The sequence below is a fragment of the Pleurodeles waltl genome, chromosome 4_2, assembly GCF_031143425.1.
Source record: "Pleurodeles waltl isolate 20211129_DDA chromosome 4_2, aPleWal1.hap1.20221129, whole genome shotgun sequence".
Lineage (NCBI taxonomy): Eukaryota > Metazoa > Chordata > Amphibia > Caudata > Salamandridae > Pleurodeles > Pleurodeles waltl.
Genome location: NC_090443.1, coordinates 1026529621 through 1026547168, shown reverse-complemented (window position 1 = coordinate 1026547168; position 17548 = coordinate 1026529621). Strand labels below are relative to the sequence as shown.

At 44.0% G+C, this 17548-nt stretch overlaps 1 protein-coding gene across 3 annotated transcripts in view; it reads right to left on the bottom strand.

The window, feature by feature from the left end:
* Positions 1-353: 353 nt before the first annotated feature.
* Positions 354-17548, bottom strand: part of CLDND1 (claudin domain containing 1) — a 51921-nt gene continuing 34726 nt past the window's right edge. For all 3 annotated transcript variants that reach the window (XM_069232908.1, XM_069232907.1, XM_069232909.1), the window contains exons 5-6: positions 17037-17174; positions 354-9074 (exon numbers count right to left, since the gene is read on the bottom strand). In XM_069232908.1, coding sequence (XP_069089009.1) covers positions 8854-9074; positions 17037-17174 — 359 coding nt within the window. In that variant the 3' untranslated portion in view covers positions 354-8853. The remainder of the gene's footprint in view (positions 9075-17036; positions 17175-17548) is intronic.

Genomic DNA, 17548 nt, shown 5'->3' with positions numbered 1-17548 from the left:
GTAGGGCATGGGGGGGCTGAGGTAAATTTGAGGTGTGAATTTCCTACAGGAATTCAAGTGACTGTTTCTTGTGTTGACCAAGGAAAGGATATGCTATGTCTCAGACATCACATCACACACCCTTCATTGGCATAACATTTTTGCCCATAATACTCTTGAGTTTCAGTTCTACAATGTTGGTAATGACTTGTGAATGGTTGAACTGGCCAGTGCCACCATCACAACTTGTAGGGATCTCACTACAGTTCAAATACTTGGTTAAAGCAACCCGTGACATTTCCAGGCCCTCTGCCTAATTTGGCACAATCCTAGACATTAACATGTTCAGAAAAAACTCAAATCACAACCTGGAATCAGGTCCACTGAAGTTTATTTGCACCATTCCTCATTAACAGCAATAAACGGAAAATACAAAGTCAATGAACATTATGCAACACATGAATAAATAATCTACAATAAATGAGTACAAACTGCAAACGATCCATTGTGCTCAAGTGGTGTCAGTTTTAGGTTGAGTTGTAATATGGGGTATAAAGTGAATTCAGAAGGGAATGATTGGACTTAAAACTTTTCAAATAAATGTATTTTAGCACAAGAAGTTATGTAATTTTCAACAGAAACACTTTATGTATTTTAATTAAAACAAACCCAATTTAATGTTCTATTGCCAAGCAGTCACACCTTTCTTTCAAGAACATTTTAGTCTTTGAATCTTTAACTTTACACAAGCAAAACATAAAATATTATGAGAAATTAAGGGTTGGTCTTGACCAAAATGAGAAATTACACTATTGTATTCTCCCGCTAATGGTTAGGGATATTGGTATTTTCTCCAGTGAAATCCTAGTTTTAGGTATTTATTTTACCTACATTGTTTTAAAGCATAAAGTTCACAAAGTAGGATACTTGTTTCGAAAACAGTTCCCCAAAGAGGGTGTGTGCAATGTTTCACAGGTTCATCTACTAAATATTAAGTAAGATCAACCTTTCTCTTGGATACTATTTTACTTTAGGATGCCAATTAGAGGAAGGTGATTGAAGATTCTTACAAACCTCACTCCAATCATAAAAGGTTATATCCATGTCTTGCAAACACAAAACACAACACAAGCAGAAGCTTGGTGTTTGCTGGTGTGCATAGACACATTAAGTAATTCAGTAAAAAGACACACTTTTTATTTTGAACTTCCCTCTGACTGAATTGCGTTGAGAAAAGAAAGAAGCAGTAATATTGATGCAGTGTTGTGAACATTCTTAAAAACAATCGGATTCAATTTTTTTATGTTATGTGTACTACAGTACATAGGTAAGTATACTACTTTTTACACACTATGGGGGTCATTCTGAGTTTCCAAACTACCCCCGTCGAAAGACCGCTCCGCGGTCAAAAGACCGCGGGGGCCATTTCGACTTTCCCGCTGGGCCGGCGGGCGACCGCCAAAAGAGCGCCCGCCGGCCCAGCGGGAAAGGCCCTGCAACAAGGAAGCCGGCTCCAAATGGAGCCGGCGGAGTTGCAGGGGTGCGACGGGTGCAGTTGCACCCGTCGCGATTTTCACTGTCTGCAGAGCAGACAGTGAAAATCTTGGTGGGGCCCTGTTAGGGGGCCCCTGCACTGCCCATGCCAGTGGCATGGGCAGTGCAGGGGCCCCCAGGGGCCCCACGACACCCGTTCCCGCCATCCTGTTCCTGGCGGTAAAAACCGCCAGAAACAGGATGGCGGGAAGGGGGTCGGAATCTCCAGCAGCGCCGCCATGGAGATTCAGCCCATGCAGGGGAAATCCGGCGGGAAACCGCCGGATTCCCTTTTCTGACCGCGGCTTTAACGCCGCGGTCAGAATGGGCTGGGAAGCACCGCCAGCCTGTTGGCGGTGCTTTCGTGGTCGTCGACAGGGTCAGAATGACACCCTATATTTTATGTATATATGTGCATATACATAACATTTTTTATCCTTTTGGTTTTAATGTTTTTATAAAATGTATTAAAAGCTAAACATAATTCTTTTATATGTTAAAAAAAGGTTAAACCAGTCTTCACAATTTTGTTCTTAGCCGTTCCAACAACAACAGTATTGAAAACACTTAAAATACAAGATAGTTGCTGCATGAAAAGATCATACTGTATACTGAACCAGGAAGGAGTTATTGTAGTAAGCAAGAGACTAAGTTAAAGAGAATTTATAGAACAATAAACAATAAACTAAGAAAGCCATCTTGCCTTCATTGACACATCTGTTAGGCCAGACCTGACCACAGCGTGTGCCATTTTGTTCCCTTCTGCCTGTTTTATATCCGGTGTTGTTGTCTGTAATGCTGTTATTGTTTCAAGTTTAAATGTGTTAGCAAAGAAGTCTAATTTCTTCTTACAATTCAAAAATAGAACAATTAAGTGAACTTAGCCAGTTCATAGAATTTACCCTTAAATACATCAGCTAAGAATGCCTCCTCCTGTTGAAGATGCAGAACTTCCCAGGCTACCCTCATGCAAAAGGTGTTTGCATATCAAATAGCGAAAAACTTTAGAAAACTTCACAGATCGTGTCAATCCTGTTTCCTCGAGGCAAGTTTACCTATTTGATGATCATCGTCAAAAACACTTCATTCTTTACCCTTTTCCTATTATTTTAGAAAAGAATGCCTTCAATCTTTACTATTCAGAAGTTTGAAATCTTCAACTAGTGTCTCTACTGATATAGGGGTAATGGAAACATCGGCAGTTACACTTATGAAAACATATATCCATGTAGTCCAGAAACAAATACATTTCTCAAAGACATTTGTGATCTTTGTTTGGAGCTTGTGAGATAATGTTTTCTCTAAATCTGCCATCTGATCTGAGTGTAATTATCCCACCAACATACGCGTGATAAATTGAATGAGCATATTTTGAGTTACTTTTTATAAGAGTCCATCTTATTTTATTTTTCACTATTATTTTAGCTGCCCTTTATGTACTATTGGTTGATTCTCTGTTTTTAAGTGCAGTTTGCACATCTAGTAGTATATCTATATTCTTACATGGCATCACTGCTTATTATACTCCAAATCTGACTGTTAAAGTATTGTATTGATGTTCTGTTTTATTATTCAATAAATAATAACAGGATACCCAAAGCTTGAGCCTCATATCACTACAAGACCGAGTCTTGTTTCGAGTCAATTTGAAAAAGCTGTAATGAGCGAGTCTAAGTCAAACTGTGGGTCAAGCTTTCCTTTTCAACTAGAATATTTTGGGGTACATGAACATTTAAACACACTCGCCATAAGAAGATCAGAAGATGAGCTGAACTTTGTGGCATGTTCCATGAACAAGAGGGAGTCAAGTGGTTAAATTGAAAAATGATGGAATACTGATGAAGCAAATACCTCATTGCTACCATGAATATTGCTTTTTGTTGCAAAAATTTATCTTTCTTCCTCCCTCACTTTTTTATCTTTATAAGTGATGTTCCCACTTGTGAACCCATTTTGCTCTTTATCCATCTACAATCACTTTCTTCACATTTTCGCTTCTATGCACTGTTGCATTTTCTGTCCCCGGTTGTTTCTTTTTTTAACACTCTTTGTGCTATTCACCTTTTCAGCTATACATTTCAGCTGAGCTGAAAGTTCTTTTTTTATTGTTATTTCTCCACACAATTTATTGAACTTGTGTGAAAACATATTTAAAATCTATACATTAATTTTCACATTTTTTTTACTTTCAATGCTTTTAATAATAAAACAAATTTCGCCAGTTACCAGGCAGGACAGCTTAATTCCAGCAGACCGTGCTGACAAAAGGGGAAAGTGTGAGCTCATCTTTAGAGCTGTCGGAACAGAAAGCTGATTGCAGGGCCACTTTCATGGTTTGACTTGTTAGAGGACTCTCCAGAATGTATCTATAATATGTTTTCTAAAAGACAAGTAGGGTGATTCATGAAAGAAGGCGGTCCCACAGACTGGTACCCGTTAGCAGGTAGGCAGTAGTGCCTCAAATAATGTGAAACTGACTTAAACAAACAGTGCTTAGAGAGTGGTAGGAGGAATTGCTATGCCAAAGATGGATGACCTAGCGAATGCAGATTAATTTGTTACAATACAAAATAATTGGGTTCAAGGGAGATATTTTCCAGAGGGTAGTTTCCAGTAACACATAATAAGTTTTCCTCATTTCCAACCTGCAATCATTGGTGCACAGGGCTTTGCAGGAGGCACAATTAAAAAATGTAAACATTTGTAACAAAAAAACATTTTTTTCAGAAATAGGCAGAGTTAGCAGTTCTGTACTTGTTTTCTCAAGTGCACATCTTAGTTAAAGGAGACAGCACAAAAGCCTAGATATACATTTCTAGATGGTGTTGCTAACAACAGTAGCGAAAGCCGGTGTGGATAATTCTTGGTCTATCCAACATGGCTTGATAGTTTCATCCCAACGGTTTAACTTCGGAACGGAAAATCTAGTGCGCCAAGTTGTCCTGTGGATTATGTATTCCGCTTCTGAACGCATGCTACAATCACTGAAGCCAACAGCAAGATGTCAAAACAAGGGATGTGCATGGTTCGAGAGCACTAAGCTGGTCTCAGCAGAAAGTACATGTAGTATTGCTTCTAAAGGCCATACAAAGTTTGGAGCTGCAAACCCCGGATTTCTTTGCACTGCAAACACAATCATAAAACTAACTCACAAGAAGTGCATTTTACTGCTCACGCAGAGCCTGCAAGTGTTACAGAAGAGAACACGCTGCTGAGTCTGAAACAGAAAGCATACATTCTAAAATCATTACTCATGGCTCCCGGAAGAGCGTACAATCTATAAACATAAAATATGGACACAGGTAATGGAGGCTTCGGAAGGGAAGGCAGGTGTCAGAGATCACACAGAGAAGCAGCAGTAAAAGTATAACTTCTTACAATCTGCCCTGTATACTGATCTAGAAACTTAGGAGGGAATTGGCTGCAATACACATCACAATGGTGTAGTCAATCCTCACCAGTAGTTACCAGGTCACCAGCTCTTTGGCTTTCAGTGGCTTTGGAGCAATGCAGTTACTACCCCCCCTCCCCTGCTTCTTGCACTAGTGCAGTACCCAGAGCTCCTTTGGCTGTGAGAAGTCTACTCAATGCCGACAGTCAAAAGAAGAGACCGCAAGCTCATCGCTAAACTCATCGTAGCACTCCATGCTCCTCGGTCCATAATGGCCCAGTTCTGGAGGCTAATACCTGACCTAGCTTGTCGGGGAGGACACAGAGCTATGTATTCTGGCTTCCATTCCCTTACCCAACAAGGGAACCCTCCCAGCTCATTTCCTCTAGCACTTCACCATTTGAAGTGTCTCAAAAGCCCCAGTTGGCAGAATACTCTGCCCTGTCACATACCTGGACACCTATCCTTTGAAGAGTTCCTGATCGGATTCCACCTTCCATGGCATTGAGTAGTCTAATCTGCATCAACAGGTATCACAAGTGAGAAACGTTCCCTTTTGACATTACCATTGGTCACTTTTTAGAGTGTGCCTTTACTGAGATTACATTAACGAAACACTGTAAACTGACCAGAAGGAACGCTAATAGGTTGAATGCCATCAGACAACTGGAAGGCTCTTTACCTAGGGCTCAGCAGTATAATCCTTGCCACTGTGTGCCTGCATCTCTTGTGGGAGCTTGTATGCAGCAACAGTGAAAAGAAAGGTTCTTTTCAGTGCCGTAAAAAAACATAAAGCGTATGTAGCTTCATGCCACTGTAAGCATCCATATGAAAATCCTTTGGAGACCCAACACATTTATGAAGTTTGTGAAGGGACAGTGACACACAAATGGAGATAAGCAATTGGCAATGTGAGCTTATAATGTTAAATGCTACAGGTAAAAGGCCCAGAGACCAGTGTGAAGTTTTGATTTCAACCTTTGGTTTTGCTTCTGATTTTTGTGTTTGATCTTAGGAAAAGTACCACCAGCTTCCGATGCCTGCTTTATTCTGGTGTCCATGTGCAGTGCTCTGATGAGGATTCCTCTGAGCTCCCCATTGACACAACACAAAACTTTTTAAAAGTTGATTGTTGTAGGACTTCAATACCCCGGAGATTTTAAGTAATAGAAAAGCAATTAGATAAAAAAAAAGGTTTTAAAAAAACAATACAAACGTACAAAACCCTAAATGATAAATGTAAAACAACAATAAAACCACAAACAAACCTCCCACTTCTCTACGTGTGATGATGTGTGTACATGGTTGAACAGAAAAATATCGCAGACAGGAGAGGGCATTGAGACACTGTGCTACAATAGCAAACTGTCTCTTGAAATTCTGGACAAAGAGACATGCTTCGGGCAAAAACTACTGATGGGAATTTGCAGCATTTACATGAACCTCTAGTGACAAGATCACTCAAGGTTGGGGTGACTACAGATAGTATGAGGTGAGGTTGAATAGAGAGTGCTTATGGTTGGTTGTAGAGCTGCACATTACAGCTCTAGTGGTGAGATCTTAGGGTGTAGTTTGGATTCATGGGTTCTGAGTGAGGCCCTGAAGAGAGATGAGCTCTAGTGATGTGATAACAGTGTTGGAATTTGGATTTCCAGCCTCTAGTCCAAGCTCTGTATCAAAGTGGCCTTTAGTGGTTAAGTCCAGGACTGAAGTCTGGATTCATGGGCTCTCATCCCAGCTCTGAGGTAGCAACCTCAAGTAGGCAGATTCATAGACACTCATTCTAAGATCTACAGAGAGGTGACCCTTGGTACTCAGATCCCAGGGATTCACAGTTACTCCCACCAGCTCTAGAGAGAGGTTATCTCTACTTCTCAAATCTCAGGGTTCTGGTCTGGATTCCTAGACACTCATCCTAGCGCTACAGAGAGGCAAGGTCCAGTGGCAAGACTAAGGCTCTACTCCACTAGCTCTGTGCAGTGCTGGATAGTCGGTGGTGAGATCTGAAGGCTGGAGTCTGGATTTCTAGTTCTTATCAACCTATGCACTGTGGAGAAATCTACTGAGACATCAGGGTTGGGGTTTGGAATCCTAGCCCCTAACCTAAACTTTGTATCAAAGTGAGCTTTAGTAGGTTAAAGGATAGACTATGGATTTGTGGGCTGTCACCCCAGCACTGTGGGTGCACTCTCTGGTAGAGAAATCTCAAGGTCGGAGTCTGGATTCCTAGACTCGCATCCCAGCTGTACAGAGAAGTGGTGCCTCGCTCTCAGATTTTAGGGTTAACGTCTAGATTGCTGGACGTTGACATATTTTCTGTAGCGAGATAAGCTCTAGTGTCAGGATCACAGGGTTAGTCTGGATTTCTAGGCTCTCATGAAATGCCTGTAGTATGCTGAGCACTGAAGATGAAATCTCTGAGTTGAAGTCTTGTTTGCAGGGCTCTACACCCTGTAGAGGTAAGCCTGAGTGAGATTCAAAGGCTGTGATTAGGGATTGGTGCTGTAGTCACCAGTATGTAAAGGGGTGAGATTTAGTGGGAATCCAGGGATATGATTAGGGTTTTAATTGGCTAATCCTAGCTCTGTTGAGTCAGCCCAAAATTCTTAGGTTCTATGGAATGAGCACAAGGATTTTGCATAAGTACTCCAGTGCTCTAATCCAACATCAGTGAGTGCATACCTAGTGGCGATAGCTCTTGATTGGACTCTGGACTTCTGGAGCTAACCCACCTCTGGGAGGGAGGTGGGGTCTAGTAGTGAGGGCTACCTCCACCCCTCAGAGGGAGGTGAGGTCTAGTGGTGAAAGCTAACCCCCACCTCTGGGTAGGAAGTGAGGTCTAGTGGTGAGGGTTAACACCACCTCTGGGCAGGAGGTGAGGTCTAGTGGTGAGGGATAACCTCACCTCTTGGAGGGTGGTGAGGTATAGTGGTAAAAGCTAATACCACCTAGGGGAAGGAGGCAATGTCTACAGGTGGTACGTTTCGGCTGGGGTCAAGAATCATGGAATTTTGCTCTGCCTCTTCTAGGAGCACCAGGCTAAGTGGTGAAATCTAAGCTTACCTCTGGGAATGAGAACTAAGAACTAGATGCACCTCTTGGAGGGGATCTGAGGTCTAGTGGTAAATGCCAACACCATTTCTGGAAGGGTGGTAAGGGCTATTGGTGAGAGCTAACCCAACCATGGGGAGGGATGGGGAGGAGAGGTTTTAAAGCAAACACCACCCCCGGGGAAAGAGGTGAGATAAAGCTGTGAAAGCTTTGCGATGGAGGCCGGATTTGGGGAGGGAGTGAGTTGGTTAGCCCACAAAGATACAGTCCAGTATCCTGGCCTACACTGAATACTGTGGGGAAGGGGGGAGGAAGGGGGTGGCATAATTCTGGTTTACATGTATTGTGGACTACATCTACCAGCCCCTAGTCTCCATCACTGCTGATGACGAATTGACATTGGGGGACAGATACAACTTACATAGCATGGTTAACAGATTACCAGTGCCTGGCTCACAGTGAAGATGAGGATCTCTGATATAAACTCTGCAGCTGTTATGAAGATTAATACCTTAGGTTTGAGTTTGGCTGTGGTTTAGGACGTCTTTGGCCAGAGCAGCTACACAGCTACTCTGTAGATGATACAGGAACCCAGTAGGACGTTAACCTGTCAATCCATATCTAAAAAGGGACTTTTTACCAGAGCATGCATCAACAAGAATGCCCAGCCTGATGAGGAAAGAGGCAGAAGTAGAAGTTAACCAGGAGGTGGTAGTAACTAGTACCTTAATGGGTAAAAGGAGAGTCCAAAACTAAGCCAGGATCTGAGACAGCAGTTGACGTATTAGGGCTACTGCATGGTCTATACCCAGCTCACTGTGACCCTTGCATCTTCCACCGAACTGTACACGCTCCAGATGAGGGCTACACATCAGATTGAAATGGGAAATGTTTAACATCTATGCCACACGATACGCCTTCATTAGTGTGTACTCCCGGCGATTGGTGCGCGCTGCCCAAATAAAGAGGGCAGCTGCCATGAACTGCAGAGGAGCCGAGACACATGCCAGGCAGAAGGACCAGCCAAATTCACCCCTCACTTCCACCGGGAGCTTGAGCTTCTGATGGAGCAATTCAATCCCAGCGACGTAGCAGGCAATGGTCCCAAGAGTGCAGATGCCTGTGGGAAGCAAAGAAATAAATGTAGGTATCAGCACAATCTCATTGGGTTGACTTGTCTTATGTGAGCCCACTAAACCCTTGCCTGTCTGTGACACTCTTTAAGTTAACACTGATTTAAAATAAAGAACCAAAAAATGCATCAATACAATTAAGACATTCACAACTTCCACCATAATGTGCCCATCAAATTTCACAAAATGCCACCCGGGTACCATACGGGACCAGACATTTTAGCTTCAACATTTGTTGTACTCATAAAACTGACACTGCACCTTTAAGTTGTCCTCTCCTCAAGTAGCCCTGTCACTGACAATTACTCCAGCTCATTGCCTTAAGTAAAAGATAGGAACCTAGGCAGAGTATCACAAAAATGCTTCCATCATTCCTCCTGGGAGGTGGAAGAGTTTCTTATGACCTGGAGGAGAACCAGAATTACAGATTAGTAACCTTTACTTATTCTCCTGGAAATCATCAGTAGCCCTGAACTGAACAGGAGCAAGCCCGTCCAACATAAAAAGCTGCAGAAAACGATTTACACAAACAGGTTTGTGAACAACATGTTTCTGAAACAGGGGTATTTCTGAAAAGAAAGATGTCTCCCACTAGAATGGACATTAGGTCTGCCTAGAACAGATCTGCCTCTTTTCCATGTCGAGTGTGAAGGGATCTCTCTGCTGGAGAGGATGGATTTGGAAAGAAAGTTAGCAATTAAATTGTCTTTAACAAGAAAATTTGACACTTCTTTAGGGAGAAAACTCAAGATGAGTTCTAATCGCTACCTTGTTCTTTTGGAATACAAAGTAGGGCCTGAATCTCACTGATCCAGCCAGCTGAGGTTATAACTATTGGAAAGCAGCTTTCCAAGTTAGATGTTGCATGGATCCGCTCAAATAGGGGACCCATCAATTTAGAGAGAAGTATTAAGTTCCGGAGGAGGGAAAGGAGTCCTAACAGGAGGAAATACATTCTAAATACAATCTCTTTAATTTGTCACCACAGGCTTGTAAAGAAAGATGTTTGCTTAGGACTTTCTACAGTTAGTAACAGCCGCAAGATGTACATTAATTGTGAAGTGCAAATTAGATCTTACCAAGTGGAGAAGGTTCGGGAGTACCACTTCTTCTGGGCACGTGGAATGAGAGATACATCTTGATGAAAAGGTATCCCCTTCAGAAGATTCTCTGACAGACGTCACAAGGTAATGACTGAATCGAAGTGAGAATGCGTCTGCCTTTGCAGCTGCTGGAGTATTGGCACTGTTGGTTTTCTGAACACTGCTGGGAGGCCTTACATGTAGTCTAGCACGAGGCACCAGGAACGTGTAAGAAGCTGTCAATCACAGCAGAGAGGATATTTGGAGAGCAGTCAGATTCTATGTTCTTCGACCACTGCAATACTTCAGACAAACAGATAAAAGTCTCTCCTCCGAAGAAGACGAGTAACCAGTACCAGAGCCAGGTAATAAATGGAACAGGTACTGTGGTTGTATTTATTTGTGAGACTTGAAGGTCCAGATGGCAAGAAATGGCAAGTGTCATTTGACACTGGCTGGAGTTCCTGGGAGGGTGAGGCATTTATCAGCCAATCATTCTGCTAGCAAAAGACAAAAAAAGTAGTTAACACCACCAAAGAGCTTGGTGTTCACTTCTGTTTAAATGGCAGGACTTTGTACTGCAAGTGGGTGTTACCACAAACCACAGAAATGTATGATGTTTTTCTATGATTTTGATGTGGAAGTATGCATCCGAAGGTCTACGGCACACATTAGTCCCCCTGATGTAACTGAGGTAAGATGTGATGAAACCCAGCGTTCTGAGTTTTCCGCTCCTTACCCGTTTGTTGGCTTTTCTGAGATTAAGAACTGGTCTGAATTCTTGTTTGAGTCCCTTTTTTGGAACAAGGATGTAATAGGAATGAATTCACTTTCATTTTTCGGTGACGAGGGACTTCTTCCATCAATAGATTTACCAATAAAGGTACCTATTTCCTGTTTGGCTTGATGATACTGAGAGGATTTTCTCAATGAGATGTTTGGAGAAAGTGACTGTAATTGCCATGTGCATGACAGTCAACACCCATCCGCCTTTTGTAATTATAATTCTCACAGATGGTTCGGGATGCCCTTCCCCCACTTGGAACGACTATCGGAGAAGGAGGAAGCGAGGAGTGGCTGCTAAGCCGGTGGATTTTCCCTGGCATCCATTGTTGCAGGACACCTCTGTCCTTAGAGGGGTTATGCTGATACAAGACTGCCTCTGATTGGGTTGATTCTGCTTCATGGCCCATTTGGTGTCATAAGATTTGTAGCATCACCTTAACTATTTTTTGTCCAGATAGAGAGCCATCAACCTCTCCATGTCTATCTTCATTCGGTTCATCTCTCTCTTCCTCGATATGAAATCTAATTAAAGAATTCTCTGTGAAGGGAAGGATTAGTCACCAGCTTTAGACCAGGCATGAAGCCAGGAACTGCATTTCATGGAAACAACATAGCAATTCCCACGAGCAGCCAGGTCTGAAGAATCAGCAGCAGCACCAGTCAGCAGGTTGGAGACCAGCTCGTCTTCCTGCCAAACCTAGTGGAAAACCTCTCTGTCCTCCCTCAATAACAGCTCTGCAAAACACTTGAGTGAATCCGAAAGGGCTGTCACACCGTCCTAACATGGTGGTAGCTGTAGCAGTTTTTATTGCTGCTGCCCCAGCCTCACACATCTTCCTTCCGACTAAATTCACGCATGTACTCTCCTTAACAGGAGGAACACTGCAGGAGGAGTTGCGCCATTGAAATTTCTGACAACTTATATCATCACCGAAACAGATTAAGGATCAACTGAAGGAACAGGGGGCCTTAATCCTGAGGCATATACTTCTTTAATAGTCTAGCTGGAGCAGACTCGGCTGATACAGAAGAGAGACACACCTACATTGCCTGTTCCAAAAGTCTTGGCACTAAAAGCAGAAGAGATCTGGAGGGGCCCTACAGATGCAGGCTTTCGAATATGGCAGATAATGTAGGTACAGGCGTCTGTATGTTATGTTTTGGCACTCATTGATGACCTCATTGAAGGTCTTCACATTATCAAGTGGTGGCACATGAGACAGGGGAGGCTGACAAAGTAGGGGAATAACCCCAGATGGAGGAATGGGAGGGAGATGATATTGTCCTCTAAAAGTGAGGGTGCAAGGGTGATTTGGACCTTCTCCTAGAATGCCTAGAACGTCTTGAGTGAGAACGTCAAGAACAGATGTCCTTAACTTGTAGTCCGGGAATCGCAAGGGATCCGCAAAGCCTATTTAGGGGGTCCCTGACTGCTTAGAAAACACAGTAATATTAACGGATAAATTAAGAGTATTTAAGCAAAGAAGCAAAATGTACAACTGAAATGTTTAAAATGTTCTGTAAATGTGAAGGAAATCTGAAATTAGAAGCTAAAAATTAAGTTAGGATCCTCGGATTGATTCGTGGGAGCAGTGCAACTGCATCGAAAATAACACAGTATGGACGATGTGTGGCTTCAATTGAATTTAGAAAAGCTCCAACCTTTCTATTAACATTTTGATTGTTTTATATTTGCTCATAAATTAAATAAAATATGGAATCATTTGAGTATTTGTTTGATGAATGTTTGTTTCTGCATATTGTGTGTATTATTTTGTGGTTCAAGTCATCAAAGATGCTTCAGCAGTGGTCTTCAGCTTCTAGTAATGATTAGGTGGTGGGGAGGGTCCCGGAATCCAAAAATAATTCTGTGGGGGTTGGAGGGTCCCTCGGTTCTATTAATGATTAAGTGGGGGCCCTCAGAAATCAAAAGGTTAAGAACCACTGGTCTAGAACGACTTCTGAAAGGCGATCTACATCTTATGTAAGGACTCTTATGGCTGAAACCTTGGGAACAGCTTTTAGCTGTGAAGGTGGCACCTGAGGAACCGCTGCATGCATTGACGGACTCACCACTAAGATGGACCTTGTCGTTCCTCATCAACAGGAAATAAAAAATCCAGAGTGATGATTACTGTTGTAAGGTATTTTTCATGGGACATCTCATTTTCAGCGCCTTGCCAGACTGAGTGGAGAATGCTTGAATATGGTTCACACAACATGGAAAGTGAGGCTGTGGCTAGTGAGGGGGAACTTGGTTGTAAGAAGCTTTTCCTACAACTGACTGGGGTATTTCTCACACTTCTAAACCCCAAAGTTACTTTTCTACCTGAAGTCTGTGAGCTGTCTGACTACAGTGTGAACTGTTTATGTCTGCTCCCAACAAGCGCCTTCAGGAAGAAAGTACCAGTTACCTTCAAATATTATCACCACTACTAATTTACACCCCCTATGAGTCTGTAGGCTAACATTATCAACTTCCACACCCTTCAATCTACACATACGGAAATAAAACCCAGAGTCACCTCCGGGTACTGGAGAAGGATGCAGGTGACCAGCTTCTCTCACTTATACTCGCACATCCAGCAACAGATGGCAGCGTTGTGTTGGTGCCCAGTCGGGGCTAAAGGTGACGCTCTACTATTTGGGAAGAAACCCACAAATCAGATCCCATTTACCTGCCTCGCTGCCCTGAATCCTGAGGTACGATTTTACACCACTGCTGACCATTCCAACCCCAAAACCACACTGTCATCAAGGATCATAAACATTTCTAACACAACAAACCTATGGGCCAATTTAGAAGATTTAGAATAGGCCATTATCCTGGGAGAGTTAGAATTATGCAATTGCATTTAAACTTGTCAAACTAAATCTGTACACCTTTAGCCACTGCAAACAAAGTGACACCAATAGACACACCCTACAGGTCCTAGACACAGTGGAGAATGATAATTTGCCTGAGAGAGGGAGTGGGCGAGCCCACATACATTCACACTCATCTATACGCATAGTCGCTAACACACATCCATTCACAAGAGCGCACACATTCACCCACCTTTCACAAACACATAAACATCCACACACCCTTTCACAGCATCCACAAACACACATAAGTTCATACATATACACACGCACCCACCACCCAACATTATTAAAAAGAAAACTTAGCAGGCTCAGGTGGTGGCATCAGGTGGTGGGAGGGAAGCCTCAGTGGGTCCTGGAGGACTGGGGAAGGGATAGCCGGCACCTCTCATTGGCTGACCTTGTCATGGGTCACCCAATGAGACGACCACCTTCCCTCACTCGTTACAGAGTGGGATGGGATCACAAAAACTTGCTGAGCTGACCTCGCTCTCTGATGGGGCATCAGTAAACAGTCAGCCCAGGGCGCTTCGGGGCATAAAACTGAAACACCTTGTCAGAGTCTATCATTGATGCGCCTCCTCGTCATTGAAAGGGAGGACCTTGAGGCGCTTTTCCGTGCTGAGAAGGTGAAGCCCACAGGACTGTGAAATCTTCAGCCAGGCAAAGTTTGTCTCGGCAGCCTGGCACCAGCACGTTCAACGCATATACAGAGCCTGGCTGCCTCATCTGACCTAAAGAGTGTGTATCAGTCTGACCTTGGCTCAGCCTCACAGACACTCCTCACGTTTGAAAAAAAGATGGGCGGAGCGGGGCACCTTTGCCCTTAACAACAGGCCCCGTCTGGCTAGATTATGGCATCGATTCACTACAACGCTCGAGGCGGCGGAAGAGCCATCACACGGTTCACACCCTAAACCTTTTGCTAATGATGGGTTACTGTCCTGGCAAGGGGTGCATATTATAGAAAATGAATAATGCTTTTAAGGTCAGGTTTACTGCTGCTGCCTCCATGGCTACTGCACCCAGTAGTAGCACTGGCAGTACCAAGGGTACGACAGAGCAAGCACGGGATAACATGTTACCCCCAATGAACGTCCATTGGCCTAACGCCTGAAAGACACTCAAAGCAAAGCTTAGAGTGCAAATTATGCAACCAGTGTCCCATATGGGAAAGTTTGACCAGGGTGTACGCGAATATGTATGTATATGGTATTCCTATAGCATGAACCCAGCCAAAAGTCAGCAAGCTGAGCTGCTTCACTGCTATTTTTCTGTTATGAATAAGCCCTTTACTATGTCTGCCTGTCTCAATGTACCATATACAAGGCAACGGCATCACTTTGAAACATCTTTTACTGTGACATCTGGTGCTATACAAACCCTGTGGAATGAAAGATACACATAGAAGCTCTGTGAGCAAAGCAAACAAGCTTTACAGTGAATGGACAAAGGCAGCAGGGTGAATTTGGGCCAATCAATTCATCATTTTGAAAATTAGCAAATATGTTGGTTATTAGCAAGTTTTATTTAACAGAAAGGTGAATGCGCTCTGTCTGATGGAGGCCAGTGTTGGCATGTCAACTGACAACAACTGAAGGTTCTGAGCCAAAGCTTTCTTTCAGTCACGGAGTCTGAATATACCCCTCCCCAGAGCGTTTTATCACTACAGGAAGAATTCTATTGCACTAGAAGGATGAATGTCAGTCCTCTGGAAAGGGGAAGACATCCTTCAAGACTCTTGTGTAGGGTCAATGTATAACCAGTTGACTCAACAAGCAAATACATAGGCATTCATTCCTGTTTCCTGGAGGTCGGTGTACACCAGTGGGCCAGACAGAGCAATATAATTATCTATTTCTGTCACCCCTGATGTCTGTGTCTGACTGGCAGCTCAAGTACAAACTTACAGCATTCTGTGCCTAGAGGTCAAAGTACAACCAGAGGGACAGGCAGAGAAAGATACCTGTGCACTGTTGACCTTCACAGCAGTGTGCCACCAGAGGGGGACAGGCATGGACAGACACCTGTGCACTGCTGATCTTTACAGCAGTGTGCCACCAGAGGGACAGGCATAGACAGACACCTGCGCACTGCTGATCTTCACAGCAGTGTGCCACCAGAGGGACAGGCATGGACAGACACCTGCACACTGCTGATCTTCACAGCAGTGTGCCACCAGAGGGACAGGCATGGAGGGACAGGCATGGACAGACACCTGTGCACTGTTGACCTTCACAGCAGTGTGCCACCAGAAGGACAGGCATGGACAGACACCTGTGCACTGCTGATCTTCACAGCAATGTGCCATCAGAGGGACAGGCATGGACAGACACCTGTGCACTGCTGATCTTCACAGCAGTGTGCCACCAGAGGGGCAGGTAGGAGAATGTCCCTGTATTACCTCGTGAAGATGATAGAAAGACCAGCAGCACAAGCAGGCGATACCTATGCATTCCTCGCTCCCATAAGGCATTGTCATCAATAGGTCAAGTAGGAGAACAGCCCTGTTTGGTCCACCTCCTAAGACAATATTTGGCCAACAAGACAAGCAGAAGACGCCTGTCCATGGGACTCTTCCATAAGGCTATCACAAATAGAGAGGTAAGAAACATTCAGACTCCTTTTCTACCAATGGCACAAGCACTCTCCAGAGCGCAGGTGGGAAACCGTCAGCCATTCTCTCCACAAGAATATGGGACACCACTAGCAGGACAGGCTGTGGAAGATAGCAAAGTGCTTTATTTTATATGAGTGCACCAGCAGTGAAGCAACAGTATACAAAATTCTATCAGCAGCATTTTCCAAAAAGACCTGTGAGTCAGCAGTGGACAGGAAGAAAAGGATAGCTGTGCAGAACACTTCCCATGAGAGCTGATCATCACCAGAGGAACATATAGCTGAGGATAACAGCGCCAAGGACAGCAACATGTCTACAGTGTGACACGCTGCCAAGCATAGGTAAACACAACAGTTTCCCAAGAGGTAACATGTCCTAGTGGGACAGACAGGAGCAGGAATGTGCTCCCATTCTGATAGTGAATCGATACCACCACAAGAGAGGCAGGAGGGGTCTTCTCTTCCTAAAGACAGCAAGGGCGGCAGGATGGTTTAGATGACTGTGATCAAATTGTTACAGCCCGGGCACACCCTGCAGATCTTACGACAGGCCTCCCAGAAAGGAAACCACTGGAGCGCGTTGGGACGATGACTTACCTGCAAGGAAGTGGAGCACCCCTGTGCCGATGGTTGGATAGAGATTGCGGCAAGCACATGCACACAGTCCGATGAGGGCGCCAAAGCACATCAAGCCCAGGCTGACAAAGGGCAAGAGACACTGACACCTCCAGAGATCTAGGGACACGCAAAAGAAAAAGACAGAAAACTGCACTTAATACTGTGGACAGCTTTCAGCCACTTCATTTCAGTTTAGAGTCTTCAACTCAAGTAGATCAAATCCGAGACAAGTCTACCCAAAGACCCACTAACAACTGCCAAAAGCTCTCTCTTGCTCTCACTCTCCCTCCCACCAATCCCAACACCGCCTCACTCTCCAAATCCATTGCACAGCTTCCCCATTCAGGCCTTTTTACTACTAGACCCCTGCAGTGGAAAACTCTGTCCATGGGACTGAGAGCAACTACCATCCGACCGATGAAACAGCCCTCAGAAACAGCAGTGGCTGGGCTGTGAGCACCAGCGGGCTGCAAGTTATAGACTGCCATATC